At 27.5% G+C, this 19,048-nt stretch overlaps 1 protein-coding gene across 6 annotated transcripts in view; it reads left to right on the forward strand.

Annotated features, from left to right (window-relative positions):
• Positions 1 to 19,048, forward strand: part of LOC100200680 (thioredoxin domain-containing protein 6) — a 68,578-nt gene that overhangs the window by 21,969 nt on the left and 27,561 nt on the right. For all 6 annotated transcript variants that reach the window (XM_065799215.1, XM_065799216.1, XM_065799212.1 and 3 more), the window contains exons 5-8: positions 1,051 to 1,164; positions 5,658 to 5,724; positions 12,581 to 12,616; positions 12,713 to 12,804. In XM_065799215.1, coding sequence (XP_065655287.1) covers positions 1,051 to 1,164; positions 5,658 to 5,724; positions 12,581 to 12,616; positions 12,713 to 12,804 — 309 coding nt within the window. The remainder of the gene's footprint in view (positions 1 to 1,050; positions 1,165 to 5,657; positions 5,725 to 12,580; positions 12,617 to 12,712; positions 12,805 to 19,048) is intronic.

Consider the following 19,048-nt stretch of genomic DNA (forward strand, 5'->3'; position numbering starts at 1 on the left):
AAAATTTTTTTTTTTTATAGATTTTACCAAAGTAAAGATAACTTTGAAAATATTGTCTTATATACACATCAGAGGCTATTCTAGACCGTTTTCGACAACGCTGACAATATTTGGGTGCCAATATGGGTGCCGTCCTAATTCAAAATTGAGAACCTTTTTTTTTTTCACAGCAACTTTTTTTTTTTTTTGCAAAAAACGCTTACATTTGGCAATACTTGGGCTAAATATTGCCGGGACGGGAGGGGGATACTGTCGCCCAAATTAATTTTCTCGAATAACCCCTGCATATATATATATATATATATATATATATATATATATATATATATATATATATATATATATATATATATATATATATATATATATATATATATGTATATATATATATATATATATGTATATATATATATATATATATTTATATATATATATATGTATATTTATATACATATATATGTATATATATATACATGTGTATATTTATAAATATATGTATATATATTTATATGTATATATATATGTATATATATACATATAAATATATATATATATATATATATATATATATATATATATATATATATATATATATATATATATATATATATATATATATATATATATATATATATATGTATATATATGTATGTATGTATGTATTTGGGTTATAACTTTTTGGTACCTCCTGCTTCCTGTATGAAAAATAGATAAACTTTGGTTTAAAAGTAACTAAAAAATGATTCATTTTATTTACCATTTAATAAATGTCACCTGCATTACCCTTCATTGTGTTCTGGATCCTATATATCAGTGAAGTTTTTTTCTCTCATAAATCTTATCAACTTGTCCACAATAGAACAAGAATTTTCCAGAGACTTCAAAATTCATTTTTTTTTTTTTATTAAGAACAGTAAAAAAGGTTTTCAATGGTATTTGACCACATGTCGCAATACTTTAAATCTGATTTGACAAACTAAAATAATGAATGCGCTTATCAAATTGTGAGATTTAAAAAATTGTTATGTAAATTTATGTAGTTTCGTTTAGAATGGTTACTTGGTAGATATTGTTCGTGGATGTGATTGTCCACTTCTCACCAAAACTATTTTGAGCCGCTTAAAGCAAGTACATGATAATTTAAAAAACTCATCTACAGAATGTGTAAGTAACTTATTTATAGAAGTGTACTTAATGAGTTCATGTATAAATGTTTATCTAAATATAAAACTCGGCTTGAACGCTTATAGTGAGGTTTGTTGTATTTAAATTTGTTTATTAAATATTATCCCAAGAATTTTAATATTCCTTTATCTATGAAAGGCAAGTTATAGACTCTTGAATCTTTCATGACTGACTTCTTCTAGAAACCTGGAAACCATACTTTTAATCTATTAAATAGTTGACATCTACTAACTGATTGTACTCTCCATTTCCATACTCCCAATTTTGTCTTTTTTTATAAATCTTTTGTTTGTTCTTGCTTGGAATATTGTTGTCATATCTGGGTTGGGTCTTTCAATGTCAACTTTTTCCTTTTGGTTAGTATACAAAACGAGAATGGAATGGATCTGACTTTAAGCTTTAAAACAAAAAATCTAGTTTATATGAATACGTCAATCAAAGGGTATTCAAGTTTTTCAAAAAAAAAATCTAGAAATGGATTTTTTTTTTAAAATGTTTTATAACCTTTAAAGAAAAAGAGAAAATTTGAAATTTTAACAAGTGATGTAATGTCAAACAAAGAGGTTTTCACAAAAAGCTTTAATATAATTATTCTATAACCTCAGCCCTAAACCTCAGCCCTAAACCTTAACCCTAAACCTCACCCCTTAACCTCAGCCCTAAATTAACAAACAGTTTATGTCCTATTAATGCTTTTGAAAGATTAGTTCAAGAAATGACAATTTTTTGAAAATTGTTTGCGAGATATAACCTAATGGGGTGCATTTAGAGTTAAGGTAAAATAAGGTCTAAACCCATTAATTTTTTGCAAGTTCTTGTAATTTGAAGTTCAAATCACTTTTTAAAATTTTGATTTTTCTTTGTAGTCAATTGCATCTCAAAACACAAAAAATTCAAGCCTGTCATATATGCTTTATTCAGTTATACAAAGCTAGTAATCTTTAAATTTAGTTTTTAAGTAATTTTTTATAATAAACTCTATATGTAACAGTTATACATAGAATACTTGTTACATGTAAAACTATGTCTATACACTTAATATATCATTTTATAGCATTTACACATTAATAAAACTCTATGTCTAGTATATACACATAACACATATAGTACCAGTATAGAAAATTTCCATGGATCTATGAAAAAATCTATGGAAAAACCATGGAATATCCATGGATATTTGGAACTTATTTCCATGAAAAAACTATAGGTTTTCCATGAAGAAACCATGGTATTTCAATGGAAAGGTGTTCCAAATACCCATGGAAATTCCATGATTTTTCCATGGTAATATAGCATGTTTTGTTTTTAAGTTTTTTGAAATCTAATGTTATTTCAATTGTTATATAAACCATAAAAAGCAAATTTTATCATGCAACTCGCTAATATTATAAAGTCCTTTTAATCTATGGAATGAAATTTATAAACAAAATAAAATTTAATCATTTTTTTTGAATCCTACAAATCTTTGAAAAATAATAGCTATAATGCACCTAAAACATTAAAATTTGACTTCACCACAATATTTTATGCATGAGTATGTAAAAGAATACTGAAAATAAAACAAAATCTACAAGTAATATCATACTATAAGTGATATACATACAGTGATAAATAATTTAAATAGATTAAAAAAGCAATTTTTACATATATAACAATTATAATAAAATATAACAATTTACATGTTTATTATTTTATATAAACAATTTGATAAAAATAGTTTATATAAATTTAATAATTAGTAACTTCAAATTTCAACAAATTAAAAATCATCATATTAAATCCAAAAAAATATCAAGACCTTTTATAAATGCGATTGTACCGCTAATTGTAATTGCAGAACCAGGTAACCGTCAAACAAATTATCACTCACATTTTGATATTCATTATTGTTTTCACTACTATCATTGTCCATTTTACTAATCTAGACAATACATCATGAAATTAATATATACATACTAATTAATTTTTTTTATTTACTAATTTCTTTATAGCTATAATAATTACCTATTATTATTTACTTTATAATTACGCATTAACACAAAACTTTTTCAAAACTTATAATGTAGTGATTTAAATAAAATGATAAAGTTAAAATAAAAAGATTTATGTACAAATTAATACATATATAAATATTACCTGCATGTTAGTAACATTTATATAGAACAAGGCGGCAACAGATATAGTATTACTTATAAATTGTAATTAAAAAAAAAACTTACTTCTGCATCTGAGCTATCTGCATAATGTACAACATCATTTATAATGCCAGTCAAACCTGCCTGCTGACAATGTAGTAATTCACGTATATAAATGTTACCTGTATGTTGGTAAAATTTATATAGAACAACAATTAATATAGGCAGCAACAAATTTATATAGGCAGCAACATAAATATTATTTAAAAATGGTAATCTAAAAAATGCTTACTTTTTCGCCTGAACTATCTGAAAGATAAAAAACATTATTTCTATTACCAGTAAAATCTACCTGCTGAAAATGTACTTATTTAAATAAAGTGATTAAGCTAAAATGAAAAGATTAATGAACATATATAAATGTTACCTGTATGTTGGTAATATTTATATAAAGCAAGGCAGCAACAAATATATTATTACTTGAAATAATATATTTGTTGCTGTAAAACATTATTTCTAATTGATGTAAAACATTATTTCTATCACCAGTCAAACTTGCCTGCTTATAATGCAGTAATTTAAATAAAATGATAAAGTTAAAATAAAAGGACTTATGCACACACTATTACATTCAAAAGTTTGTTATATTTTTTTCTTTACTATTTAAAACATCATAAATATAATAAATATGTAATTTATTAAGTATGGTAATGTAAAAACATAATAAATATAAAAGTGTGTGCATAAATTAATAATCATATTTTAACTTTAGGCGAGCACTTGGCATTAGTTATAAATATAAACAAATAAAAATATTTGTATTATAATAAATAAGAGTGTATTATTTATAAACATTGCTTTTATATGCTTTTATTTAATTGTGAAGTAAAATCTTGGGCGTTAACTAACTTCCCTTTCTAATATTTTTAAAACATTACCGTAGTTTCCCTTCTCTTTTTAGTTGTTCTTAAAACATTGTTACAAGTTAAATCCCAAAGATTACGCTTATATCTTTTCTGGTTAATTCAAACTCAATTCACCATTTTAATTAGACAGTTTTTGAACTGTTTAAAAAATTAAATATAAATAATAAAAATGAAAACTGTAATAATAGTAATATTAATATTTTTCAATTCACTTAACATACTTGCTATACTATTGCAAGTTATGCAAAATAAGCAATGTTATTAGCAATAGCTAGAGTAAGATAAATATGTGCATTTTATAATGCATTACAAGTTATGATGTATTATAAAATGCATATATTATGATTCATAATATGATAATAGATATGTAGTATGTAAATACAGTAACGGCCATGGCCAAGACTCTAAGTTTCAAGACCAAGACAGTTAAATATGAGTCTTGAGACATCTAGGGACCAAGATTTAAGTCTCAAGATCTACATCTCTGATAATATCATATTATGATGCATTATAAATTGCATACATTTATCGTATTCTAGCTATTGTATGTCTATTTGTTTATGTCTAGTAAGTAACCGGGGCCCCGGCCCTAGCTAAAAATGAGACTTTTTGCAAATCTGACCCCGGCAAAATTATAAGATTTAGCATGGGTTGTTAGCCGGGGCTAGAAAAAAATTTATAGTTCTTTATATATTATGATTTTATACTTAAATTTATTATTTATTAAATTCTAGCGTATATTTATGCCAGTATTTAATAAATAAGGACAGATACAGTAAAAAGATACAACTTGTTGAATAAGAAGCCAAGCAAGAATGAGTTTTGGTTTATTGTAATAGAGATGATAGCTTGTTTAAGCATTGACCATGATTAGAAAAACAGCATAAAAGAAGAAGGATAAATCCTGCTGCTGCTGCTGGTGATGATGATGATGACAATAATGATGATGATGATGATGATGATAATGATGATGATGATGATGATGATGATGATGATGATGATGATGATGATGATGATGATGATGATGATGATGATGATGATGATGATGATGATGATGATGATGATGATGATGATGATGATGATGATGATGATGATGATGATGATGATGATGGTAATGTTGGTAATGATGATTATGATCGTGTTGATCATAATGATCTTTATATATGCATATATATACAAATAAAACATGAATTTTGAAAAAAATTTTGTTCCCATGGAAATTTTATGGAATTTCAATTTCCATGGGAAAACCATGGTTTACTCATAGAATTCCATGGGATTTTCATGGAATTCTACGAAATACCCATGGAATTCCATGGAATATTTTTTTAAGGTTCTATACACATAAAACATAATTTTATTAATGTTTTACTAGTTATTTCAAATTACTTTTTGTTTTAATTTTTTTTAGTCTATAAAAATTAGTATATTAGAAGATGGGCAGAAAGATGAACTAGATCCTGATGAAGAGCGTTTAGGTAGTTTTATTAATTTTTTTTTAGATTTCCCAAGATGTTTTTACGTCTTATTACAGAGCACTGTAAAAGAACATTTAATAGGAAATTTACACCTACTTCCTAATGTGATGTTGCAAAACTTGCCCAAAGGTGGGGTTTAAACCATGGATCCTTGAGGCAAGTGCGCTACCACTACGCCACAGCTGCTTTTCAAAATGATAAGTTAACTAAAAAAGTAAAAACTTTAGTACTAATTTTTAAATAATTTTTCAGGATTCTGACAAAAGCAGGAAATTCTAGTAAAAATTAGTTAATTGAAATATTAAGGGAAAGCCTGGAAAATGCTGTTAAAAAAGTTTTTTTTTATGAAGTTTTTATATATTTCATAGTAACTCAGGAAATATATGTAAATAAATAATTGTTTTTTCAACATGTAACAAGTATTTTTGAAGTTTATAAGCCATAATTCTACATTTGTGTGATTTGGACAGGTTTCCATTTTCTTATTTATATAAAACATGAATGAGTTTAAACAATTTTTTTCTAACTGGATATACTTCCTAGTGTTAACTTGTTTTGCAGGTCAGGACTGTTCATTGTGTTACTATCACTAGGAAGATTATAACCCAATGTTTAATAGCTCCTCCTGCTTATCCACAATAAGATTGGGGGTTCAAATCAGAGATTTGCTTGGAGTTGAGTTGCTTTCACCATGACTAACCTCACCTACCCCTAATTGTAATATTTTGGAGTTTGCTATAACAATAAATGAATGTTATAGTTTCTAGAGCATTGTTCTTTGCTAAATTAGCAATTAAAAACTAGTTTATTTTATATTGATCATATTTGATTTAAGTGTAGCTTAATTGTGTAGCTTAAAAGTGTAGTTTAATTGATTATTTTAGTGAAGCTCAAGGCTAATAGATTACTTTAGTGTAGCTTAAGATTAATTGATAACTTTAGTGTAGCTTTAGGTTAATTGATTACTTTAATGTAGCTTAAGGTTAATTGATTACTTTTGTGTAGCCTAAGGTTAATTGATTACTTTAGAGTAGCTCAAGGCTAATAGATTATTTTAGTGTAGCTTAAAATTAATTGATTGCTTTAGTGTAGCTGAAGGTTAATTGATTACTTTAGTGTAGCTTAAGTTTAATTGATTACTTTAATGTAGCTTAAGGTTAATTGATTACTTCAGTGATGCTTAAGGTTAATAGATTACTTTAGTGTAGCTTAAGTTTAATTGATTACTTTAGTGTAGATTAAAGTTAATTGATTACTTTAGTGCAGCTTAAGGTTAATTTATTATTTAAGCTCTTAAACCTATCAATTTTTGAATAATATAAAGTGTTGTGATAATTTTGTGTCTTATATACAACTTGATTATACCATATTGTGTTCCACATTTGCAACTCTTTTTTATAAACTAAGCTACATATTTGATTAATTCAATTTTTGAAGATTCAAATAAAAGGATATAAAAGCAGAATAAAAAGATAAAAGAAAATAAGAGAAAATGAAGGCGAAGAAAAAAAGAGTAGCAACCTTGGCTGTAGTGAACTCCTTGACCTTGGGGTGATGAATACAGTTTAAAAAAAATTATTTCATTAACTAGGTTCGCAGGTTTGTTTGATATTGACATCGTATTATATATAGAGAGTCAGCAGTTCTTGTAAAACAGCAAAGTTTAATAAGAAACATGATTCTGTCATTTCCACATTATAAAGTTGGGCAGTTCAAGCAATTTATAAAATAACTGAGCTTTTTCTTTAAACTAAATGATAAGTATCTTTAGATCAAGACCAATACTATTATTTACTTTCTCATTTTATAAATCTAGTAGTTAGCACTAGTTCTTTGTATAAGACATTGTTTAATGTTTCACATGTGCGGTAGTGGTGTAGTGGTGTAATGCAGTAGTGGTGTAGTGGTAAAGCGCTCGCTTCATAGGCGAGAGATTCCAAGTTCGATCCCCACCACATCCCTGGTAGTACTGCACTCAACTTGTTTCTCCGGGCAGCGGCCTTATAGGTCAAGGTTCATGTTTCGGAGTTATAGAGTTGAGAGAGGGTTACAAACCACTATTAAGTAGCCTCATCTGTAATGGCCTTCTCGGCCTTGAGGAGGTGAATAACAAAAAAAAAAAAAAAAAATGTGGAATGAGTAACAAAGTTTAAAGCATTAAAAGTAAAAAAATTATATAATCAGTTTAAGATTTCTCCAGTTTTCTCCTTCAAAGACTACCAGTTTTGTGATTAGTTCATTCAAATGCAATCAACAACAATGCAATTTTATACTTCATTTCATGGGAAGAATACTAAAGAAGAATAACTAGTTATGATGGGCATGTAAAGTTTCTCTGCTTGCTTAAACTCTATCAGATGTGGCATCTTAATATGTCAATAATGTAATGAGGAGATATGATATAATGATCAATTTGGAGGCAAATAAAAATTTCATGTATGCCTGAATCCAGGATATTGAAAAGGAAGCTTAGCTTTTCACAGAGATACGAAAGACATTAGCCCAAGAACTATTTCTAATCTAAAGAATTCCAGTCAGCTTTAAAGTAGTAGTAAGAAGTGTGGTTTGAGAATCTGATGTAGAAGAAGGTTGAGATTTATGAAGTGAGTTTTAGTGAGATCATAGGATAATCTTAAAATAAATACTTAAAAAGCCAGCACGATCACTGGTAGTAGAACCAACTCATTAAGTGTGATAAGCAATAAATTCACCATTAATAACAATATTGGCTAAGAGATAATGAGATAACGTTTGGCTAATTTGATAGGAGACAGCTTAGAAGAGAGTGCAGTTTTGGATGAAGAAGATTGATAAAATACAAACAGAAAGTCTAGGTCATTTAGGAGATTTAAATTTTCAGACTTTTCATGGTGTCTAAAAACAAATTAATAGAAAATAGCTTTTGGGAATTTTTTTACTTGTTATCTCCAAGCTCTGGATCTGCAAGAAATAATAGCACCAAGGTTTTAACTAAATACTCTATATGTTTCTCTATTGATTTTTATGTTCCCCTCTAGCACATATTTAGTTCTTGTGTTATAAGGCTCACTTTCACTTTCTATACAGTACCATCTGTCAGTTTTGATGTCTTAAAAACATGCAACAGAAACTAAAGAGGATCACAAGTAGAATATTAATTTTTGCCATTCTGCTGATTTTTTTTTTTTTTGTAAACCATCTGACAATTACTTAAAACTTGGACATGCAAATAATATAAAAAATTTGTCATTAAATGTGTTGGAGAATTAGATGAAGCATGAACTTCAAAATTTATATTTGCCTAAAGTTAGTGAGTTTAAGTTCCTCTAGAATAAGTTTAGAAAAACAGATTAAACAGTTTTTTTAATCTGTTTTTCTTAACTTATTTTATTATCTGCAGCTTTATAAAACTTTGCAAACTTTGACTTATCCATGGAATCCTTTGTTACATTCTAATTTGTTTGGAACTCTTTAAACATAAGATTTTCAGGAGCAAAGTTAAGTTTTCTTAATGTAAAGCCGTTCCCAAAAATGCTTGCAGTGAAACTTGTAACCATGTCTTTAACATGCTAACTGTAACTCAATTGAAAAGTTTAAATAAAAAAGAATACAACTGTAGTGAAACCTCTGAAGCCTTGGGGAAATAAATTTTATATTGAAAATTTTTTTTACAAAAGAATAAATGTCTGAAAATTTTGTGTTCAAAAATCAAGAATAATTTCCTTATATAATAGCTCAATTAACCTAAATGTTTTAGGTTAGAAAAAATAGTTGTTAAAAAATGCCACACCCCACAAACATATTATTTCATTTAAATAAACTTAAAAAAGTTTTTTAATAAAAGTTAGATTTTAAAAACAGTTAAATTACTTTATTCAAAATGTAGTAAAAGTGTACATATTAACAATTTAAAAATAAGTTTTTCTTTAATCACCAAAAATATGTTTGTCCAAATTTTTGTTCACTTAATTACCTATGTATATTTTGTTATATTTAGCAGAATAAAATGGGGCAGCAATCTTTTCTTTTATTATTCTTTGTTTTTTTCTCCTTTTTCTAAAAAAGCTGTATGCTATAAAGATAAGCAAAACTAGTAAGCAAATGCTTAATTTATATAATTTTTTTATAATATTAGAATACAATTTATACAATAATTTATTGAAATATATAAATACACTATATATATATATATATATATATATATACATATATATATATATATATATATATATATATATATATATATATATATATATATATATATATATATATATATATATATATATATATATATATATATATAAATATATATATATATATATATATATATAAATATATATATATATATATTTGTAATTCACCTCCCCAAGGCCAAGAAGGCCACTACAGATAAAGAGGCTACTTGTGGTTATAACCCTCTCCCAACTCTCCAACTCTATAACTCCGAAACACGAACCTTGACGAACAAGGCCGCTGCGTGGAGAAACAAGTTATGCATGGTACTACCAGGGACATGATGGGAATCGAACTCGGAACCTCTCGCTTATGAAGCGAGCACTCAACCACTCCACCACTACCGCATTTATATATATATAATATATATTTAGTGGTAAATAAAATTTTAACGTAACTTAATAAAGTTAATTGCAACTAAGGGATTTAAACAGAGCTGAACGCATATTAGTAACGCCAAAACTGTATACTTAAACATCTATAATTTTGTTTGGGTACTTTTTGATTTTACTTTCACTTTAAGTAATTTTGCTACAATTTTTCTAAAAATGCTACAAACTGGAAATAAAAAAACTGTTAATTATTTCACCTCAAGCAAAAAAATGACTACCAAAAAATTAGTAGTTAAAGAATCTTTGATAAAAAAAGGAACATTCTGGCAATGCAAACAGAAAAATTGCAATATAAAGTATTTTGTTCAGAAAACTTTATTGGAACCATGTATTACATAATCAAAAAACCTTTAGGCTCTCGAATAGATACAGTTATTAAAAAAAGTATGATCATGCAGTGCTTAGATTTATAATTGAATATGGAAGATCATTTGAGACATCTTCTGGATCTGGCTTGACATCTTCTGGAAATGGCACACGACCATTTTACCATTTTATCTCAAAATTTGTGTGATATAGTCGATGATCTATATAATAGCTTCCAAAGTATAAAATAGCAGTTTATCTCCAAACCTAGCATCACTTTTGATCACTTTAAGGCTGACAATAGCGATAATTTTCTTGTTTCTACATGTCACTATATTTCATCCTCCTGGGTCTTAGAATCATACTGTTTATCAATTATAAATCTGGAAATAATAATCTTGTCACAAAGCTATTTTGATTTAAGAAATTGTAATAAACTTGCTGTCGAAATATGCTATGCACACTCAAACTTCTTGAAATAGATTGGTTGTGCTCATAAACTCCAACTTTGTGTGAAATCAGTTATCCACAACCAACCGAGTTCTTGTAACATTAATTAGCAAAGTTCATAAAAAATATCAGATAACTCAAGCAAAACCTAATTTAAAGCCTCTTAATGAATGTGAAAACATGCTTTAACATGCACTTAACAATGTTTTATGCACTGTGTTATGCAATTCTAACTTATTGAGATGGGTTAAAAAAATCATGGTTTTATAGAGCTTGTTCTAGTTGAGTGTGCACAGAAAAAAAACTGTATAAGAGTGCCACTGACTTGTCTAACTGAAACACAAGTGCAATTATTTACAAATATCACTCCTATTTTAAATGCAGAATCTGAAGCCACTGCTATTATAAGTGCTGAAAAAGCTTGAGCATTAGTTTAGTTTATCTGTGCATTGCAGCTTTGAAAACTAGCCTTCGCTCAATGGAAAAGACGATCTTACTAGACAGTTAGAAATCAGGTTTGAATTAAGTAAAGACATTTTTCATATCGCTACCTCTTTGCAAAGTGTAGAGTCTTTCTTAATGGTAGCTGAAAAAAAGTACAATTTCTTTTTATATACCATTAAGTAAGATATTTTTTCTTTATTATCCAAAGTTGCGCTTGATCTTCTTGCTGTACAAGCTACAAATTGTTCATCAGAAAAAGTTAACTTTGTGGGAGGAGGAGTAATTAACAGTAAACACAATAGTCTTTCCAAGCAAATTGTTTATCGTAAAAAAATAGAGATAATAAAACTTAAATTTGATTTTCCTTAAACTAGAGATTCAATTCAATATTCAATTCAATTTGCAAATCAAGCACTGCCTTGATTCAAAATTCGATTGGAAACTAAAAATGTGGTTTGCAGGGCCCTAATATATATGTGTATATAACTTATTTTATATATATGCATATAATATATATATATATATATATATATATATATATATATATATATATATTTATTTATTTTGCTGACCTGATGCTGACCTCTAACAGGTGGTGGTCGGCATCAGGTTGGCAAAAAAAGTTTGACACAAAGCAGTTACCATAAAATATAAAAATAAGGTCAACAATTTGGGCTGATATATATATATATATATATATATATATATATATATATATATATATATATATATATATATATATGTATGTATGTATATATGTGTGTGTGTGTGTATATGTATGTATGTATGTATGTATGTATGTATGTATGTATGTATGTATGTATGTATGTATGGGTGTATGTATAAGTGCATGTTTAGATAACATGCCTGATGTTACACTAAAATAGCCTGCTGCTGTCAGCTTCAGTACATACATCAAATATCTTATAGCCTGCTGCCGCAAAGGAGTGCTGCTACAATGACTGAAGGTTTGGGATGGGGCAGCTATCTTTTTTTTATTTTTATTAATGGTTTTTATATTTTTCCACTTAAAACTAAAATTTTTTTTTAAGCTAAAAGTATGTCCAGAAGACTTTTGAAAGTTGAAGGTTGTAAATTGTTTTAAAGTATATTAAAAGTAATATTAAATAAACTGTTTTTACAAGTTTTATAAAATTGAAATATTTTTTATTTAAATGCTTTAGAAATACCAGTTGCAGTTGCAAAACGAATTCTGATAGTTATTATCAAACCTGATGCAATTAGAGCTGGTGCATTAAAAAGTATTATAAAAGAGGTTTGTTGATCAAAATATTTGACACTTTCAAGTCATATTTGTTTAAATTTTATTGTTTGATAATATTGAGCAAAATGAGTAAGTAATTGCTGATCAATATATACGCTATAGTAGATAATGTTTATTTGCAAAGGATCACATTAATTTAAAATGTTTGATCAAAAAAATTTTTTTGAAAAGTAATAATTTTTAGCTGAGATATAAAGCTTTAAGCGTTACAGTCCTGTTATGCCCCACTCTACCCTGACTAAATTGGAGTAATTTTACATAAGTTTGAAGTTTAAAAATATTATTGTTCTGGTCTCTTTAACAATCTCTCTGCACCGATTATTTCTTATGCTGTACTAAAAACACATTCTACTGGTCACTAGAATTCAAAAAAGTCACAGCTCTACTACTTAAAAATGCATCTTTGTTCACCAGATTAGTTACACAATCTCTTTGTTTTTTCACCAGATTAGTTACATGACCTCTTTGTTTGTTCACCAGATTATTGGATTTTCATTAATTAATATTCTTTCAATTTTTTTTAAATTTGAAAGTATATCAATTAATGAATAATAAAATGGCTTGCTTCTCTTGTTAAGTAAATTGTGTGTCATCTTCAAGTACAGATTCAATGCCTTTTGTTGAAACTATTTTGTTTTTAATTAAAATTGATATTTATGAATCTTTATTACCAGGTAGCAAGTTGTTTCCATTATCTCTGTCAAAGAAACAAAAAAAAAATGAACTTACAATGTTTTTAACAATCAATACAGTTTTTTTAAACAATTTTTCTAAATCTTTTAATTGATCAAAATATGTGTGGATTAAAATGTGGATGTTTAAAGTGTACATGTTTAAAATGTGAATGTTTGAAATGTAGATGTTTAAAGTGTGCATGTTTAAAATGTGAATGTTTAAAATGTGGATGTTTAAAGTGTGCATATTTAAAATGTGCATGTTTAAAATGTGCATGTTTAAAGTATGCATGTTTAAAGTGTGTGTGTTTAAAGTGTGTGTGTTTAAAGTGTGCATGTTTAAAGTGTGCATGTTTATAATTTGGGTGAGAAACAAAAAATATAGAGCATTTAGAGTTTTTATTATTGTTATTGTCTTATCATGGCTTATAATCCTAATTAAACAGTGCAAGGGTTTCTCTTTACTATGTCAAGTGGGTGGCTTGAACCACAGTGAATAAGTTGGTTTTCATATTTAAGATAGTTAAAAGGAATTGTTAAAGCATTTTTAAGTAATAAAATATAGTGGTTATCTTCTGCTATGCAAGGTTTTAAAAGTTTGTTTAGTATAGGGTAAACAATGGATCCATTCAGAACTCCGTCTCGTCAGATTTTTCTCGGTTTTTCTGAGTTTGAGAGAAATCGAGAAACTTCGACGAAACTTCAACGAAATTTTTAGAAAATATCAGTTTTTTGCTAGTAAAATAATTAAATTCTTATTTTATTTCTACTCGGCTTTTACAATAGTTCTTGTTGTTTTCAAATGTAAGTGTTCTCTTTGTTCAATAACAACACTAATTTATATCACAAAGCAATCAGTAATGCACAGTGGGCCAGGTGGTGCTAGTGAAAAAATCCTTAAAAAAAAAAGCTTATTCTATTCAAAACCATATAATAAAACTTACTCATACTTTTCCACTGTACTTATTAAAAAACTCTTATGAGTATAATAGTATTTTTTTAAATCCACAAAAATCAATTGCGGTATAATAAAATGTAATGCATAATATATCTTTTTTATGTTTGCTAAAAAATTAAAAAATCTTTTTTTTTTTGTCAAAAAAGCAAGAATTTTTTAATTTTTTAGCATAGATATAGTAAACAGTAACTTTTAAAATATTATGCGTATGTGATATTAGTTAATATATTTTAACTATTCAAGTGTTTACCTTTACAAAAAAAAATTCAGTCAAGATCATTATTTACAATATATACAGAAACTGGTCTTAAAATGACGAGGTATGTTTTAAACATATAATACTTTTATTTTGTACAAGTAGTGTCGTATATCCAGAGTTGTTAGTCCTTGTTAGCCTTGGCCTGGCCTTAAGGCCAAAAATTGAGGCCTTGGCCTTGAAACTGTTGGCCTTGGTCTTGGCCGAAATCAATAAAAAATTACATATTTTTTTATTGATTTCGTTGAGTTCTGCGCATAACCTTGGTCTATTTTTACAAAGTGTGGTTTTATTGTCACAGCACTTGCTACTTACAGTTTTGTTAATAATTGACCTTAACGTAAGGCAAAAATTGAAGTCTTTGATCTTGAAAATGTTTGCATAGGCTTTGGCCTTAAAACTCTTAATCTTGACCTTGTCCTTAAAACTCTTGGCCTTGTATCTTTTGACATTGGCCTTGTAACTTGTGGCCTTGATCTTGGCCTTTGCTACTTTTAACCTTGTTAACTCTGCGTATATTGTATGATCAAAATAATTTTGTCCACCATGAGTCTTAAATCCGGCCCACTGTGCATTGTGGCAAAGTTGAGTAATAATAATTGATAATAATTAATGTTTAATCAAACTTGGAACGTGGAATTACTTTGAAAAAGTTATGGTAAATGATGAAAAATACGGAGATTGCTAGGATGCAGCACAAACGGCCTAATTGGACATATCAAAAGTTGCAAGAAAATAGATTTAAAACTATCCAGTTGCAGACCAGTTTTGACTAAAATGTCGTTAAACTATCTTCTTACCAAGTTGACAGCTCTTGATGGATATTTGATTAGGTCCATAACTCAATCTGAAACACTAAGAATGCTTTTTTAAAATTATGGGCATAGTTTGCCCAAGTCAGCGTTCACAATATCAGAAAAAAATTAGGATGTTTCATGCTGAAGTCAAATATTTAATGATCATTGAATTGGCTGCATTGAAAGCAAAAGGAGAAAATTTGGAATAACAGGTGACAAATGGTGTAGCAATTGAGGTAGAAGATACTACAATTTAAATGTTCATCACAAAAGAACGTATTGTTTAGAATTGGTGAGATTGCCATCTCCTAGTTCTGCCAAAACATTAAACATTTTGATAACAGAAAAATTAAAAGCATTTTGTATAGATGAATATATTGCAGGTAAAACTACGAACAGCTGTTGGGGGATAATGAAATTGGGTACCATATTTAAGCACCGCAAAAGGTCATTTAACTGAAAGTTAATGCCTTCTTCCTTACCGATGTAAGTTAGAAAGCCATTTCTAATGTAAGTTAGAAAGTTCGATGTAAGTTAGAAAGTTCGATGTAATACATTTCGATGTAAGTTAGAAAGCCATTTATTAGATAAAACTTGTTCGTTAAAAATTGCGATAAAAAAAATATTTAAGTACTGAGAAATATAAAAATATAAATTTTTTAAAAATTTATAATGAATTATAAATTGAAATATATAAAATAAAATAAAAAATACAAGAACATTGTTTAATTATCAACTAGGTAGTTTAATTTTTTAATTTATAACAAAATATTATTGAAACTCTGATTTTCTCTCGACTCCGACGGGGTTTTTTCTTGATTTCTCTCGACTCCATTTTTTCTCGATTTCGGATCCTTTGAGGGTAAACCATGGAATTCAAAGCAACACATTTCAAGAGAGCTAACATATTGTCCCTTGTGATGTGTATAAACTTTACTAGTTTTTTAGCATTACCAATATCTTGTATTTTGTATTTCTTTTTTTTTATGTTTATTCACCTCCCCAAGACCATGAAGGCCACTACACCTAGGTACTACTAGGGAAATGGTGGGAATCGAACTTGGAACTTCTTGTTTATAAAGTGAGTGCTCTAGTACTACACCACTACAGCATTGTTACTTTGAACATAGCATTTGAGAGTGATAAACAGAATCTTTTTGTTCTATAACCATTTCAAGTATATCTAATATAGTGTTCTCTGCTGTTGCAACATCTTGAATTATTTTATTCTTGATTATTCTAGTAGCAATAGTGCTTTTATGCAAAAAGTCGCTTTTTTTCTAAATTTTACAGAAATATGGTATCTGATGTGGGCTATATAACCTGTAAAGTATTTTGTGAATTTCAGACATGAAACTAAGATTAATCTGCATTTACTCTTAGTTCCATTACAAATACTATCCATGTTGGATGCATTGTTAGTGACTGCAACTACTTCACAGTTATAAGAACATTACATTTTGTTGCGCAGTGCAGCTTGCCATCAATGATTATAGTCACAAACGGTAAAATATTTATGCTGTAGTGGTGTAGTGGTCAGGTTTGGGGTCTAGTATGTATTTGTATTTAATAAAAATTGGCTAATTTGACATATTTGTATTCATATTGTGTTTGATAAAAAAAGTTTCTTAAATATTTGTATTTGAATTTGATTGAAATGTATTTGCAGCTCGATAAACTAGGTTAACCAGTGTTTATTTTGTGAAATATTAAGAGGGTTTTTTTTTTTCTTTTTTTGCTTTTTTTAAGGACTAAAATGAATTAAAATTTGTTGTTTAGAGGTATTTGTTAAAAGACATTCTTCTATAGACCATTTTATCAGTCTTGTCTTGAAAAAAATTTGGATTTTTTCCTAATGACAATTAAAAATATTTGAATTTGTAATTGGAAAATACTGATTGAATATATTTGTGTTAGAATTTGTATTTGGAAATCTAGAATTAATGTATTTGTATTAGATCAAATATATTTGACCCCAACCCTGGATGTAGTAGTGTGCTCGCTTCATAAGCAAAAAGTTCCAAGTTAGATTCTTACCATGTCCCTGGTAGTACTACAATTAACTTGTATCTCCGCACAACAACCTTGCTTGTCAAGGTTTGTATTTTAGATTTATAGAGTTTTATAGAGAGGGTCGTAACCACAATAATATAGTCTCTTTGACTGTAGTGGCCTTCTCGGCCTTGGGAGGTTAATTACTGTTAAAAAAAATTTTTTAAGTTCAACTGTGGTATTATTTTGTTAAATGAGTTCAATATTGTGGTTTAAGTATGTCTAGTATCAAATCCAGATTTGTTTATAGTTTTTCCTCTATTCAAATAAATTTTTTAAATTGTAAGTTATGTATCTAAAAGTTTCTGTGTTGATACAATATTATATTGAAACTAATCAGTAAGTTTTTATTGAATAAAACACTTTAACTTTGAAAATGAATGAAATCATCAAAAAATAATTAAAATATTTTTTGTTGATCTCAACAACAACAAAAGCATTCACAATGTTGTCAATTAGACTATTCCCAGAACAAAGACAAAATGAATTTCTGGAAAAAGAAAAAAAAAAAAAGTTCTCTAAATAAAAAAACTATATTAAAAAAATGAATCGGAACAAAATGTAGCAGAGCAAAGGCAGAGCAAAATGAAACAAATGAGATCGAGTGCAATAAACATAAGAGACAAAACATATAAGTGTGACTATCAAATGCTACTAAACTTTATTATTTATCATTTTAGTTTTTCCATGGTCTTGTTTATATAAATCTTTATTAAAATATCTAAAAAGTCTGCTTTCATTTTAGGTTTTTTTCAAGTTTTGTCCACAAATTTGTTTAAAAAAATATTACTAAAAATTTTATATCCTTTGATAATTGCGTTAAAAGTATCTTTTGAATAAATTAAGTTCGAATAAATAAAATGTGAGAACTGATTTTTTGACAATGACTTTATAAGTAAACAAGGTAAAAAAATGTAAACAAAACATATTTAGATTTGTTATTAACAGTTTTCATATGGAGTTATATTTCTTAAAGTTGCTGAGTTTTGCAAAGCTAGAGTGTTTTTTCAAGCTTTGCACCTCAATTCCTGATCTAAAGACTGACAGTACCAAATTATTGATTTTTTTGTGTATCTAGGTAACCACTTGTGGATAACCACCCATGAATAGTGTTTTCATTAAACAAATAGTGAAAAGCCAATAGTAATTTGTTAAACTTTGGTACGCAAGTTTAGTAAATATTCTCTATTTGGCTTTGTTTAACTTTGTTAGGCAAAATTAAATGAACTTTACCAGTGCTTGCATGTGGCATTAATAAAAATTGTGTGTTCAAAATGAATATAACACTGAATATAACAACATATGACTTTGTCAACAGAACAAATTACTAATTTGATTAGGTTTTATTTGTCTATTTAAATTTAGTTTGTTTCTATATATGAGTTAAGAATTTTGGTTTTCATCACAAATCATAAAGACTAGACCTAAATAACATTATCATGACTCTCCATAAAACTATTCTTCATCTGCTGCAAAACAATGATAGCTTCTTGTGCTT

The sequence above is a fragment of the Hydra vulgaris genome, chromosome 06 (genome assembly GCF_038396675.1).
Source record: "Hydra vulgaris chromosome 06, alternate assembly HydraT2T_AEP".
NCBI lineage: Eukaryota > Metazoa > Cnidaria > Hydrozoa > Anthoathecata > Hydridae > Hydra > Hydra vulgaris.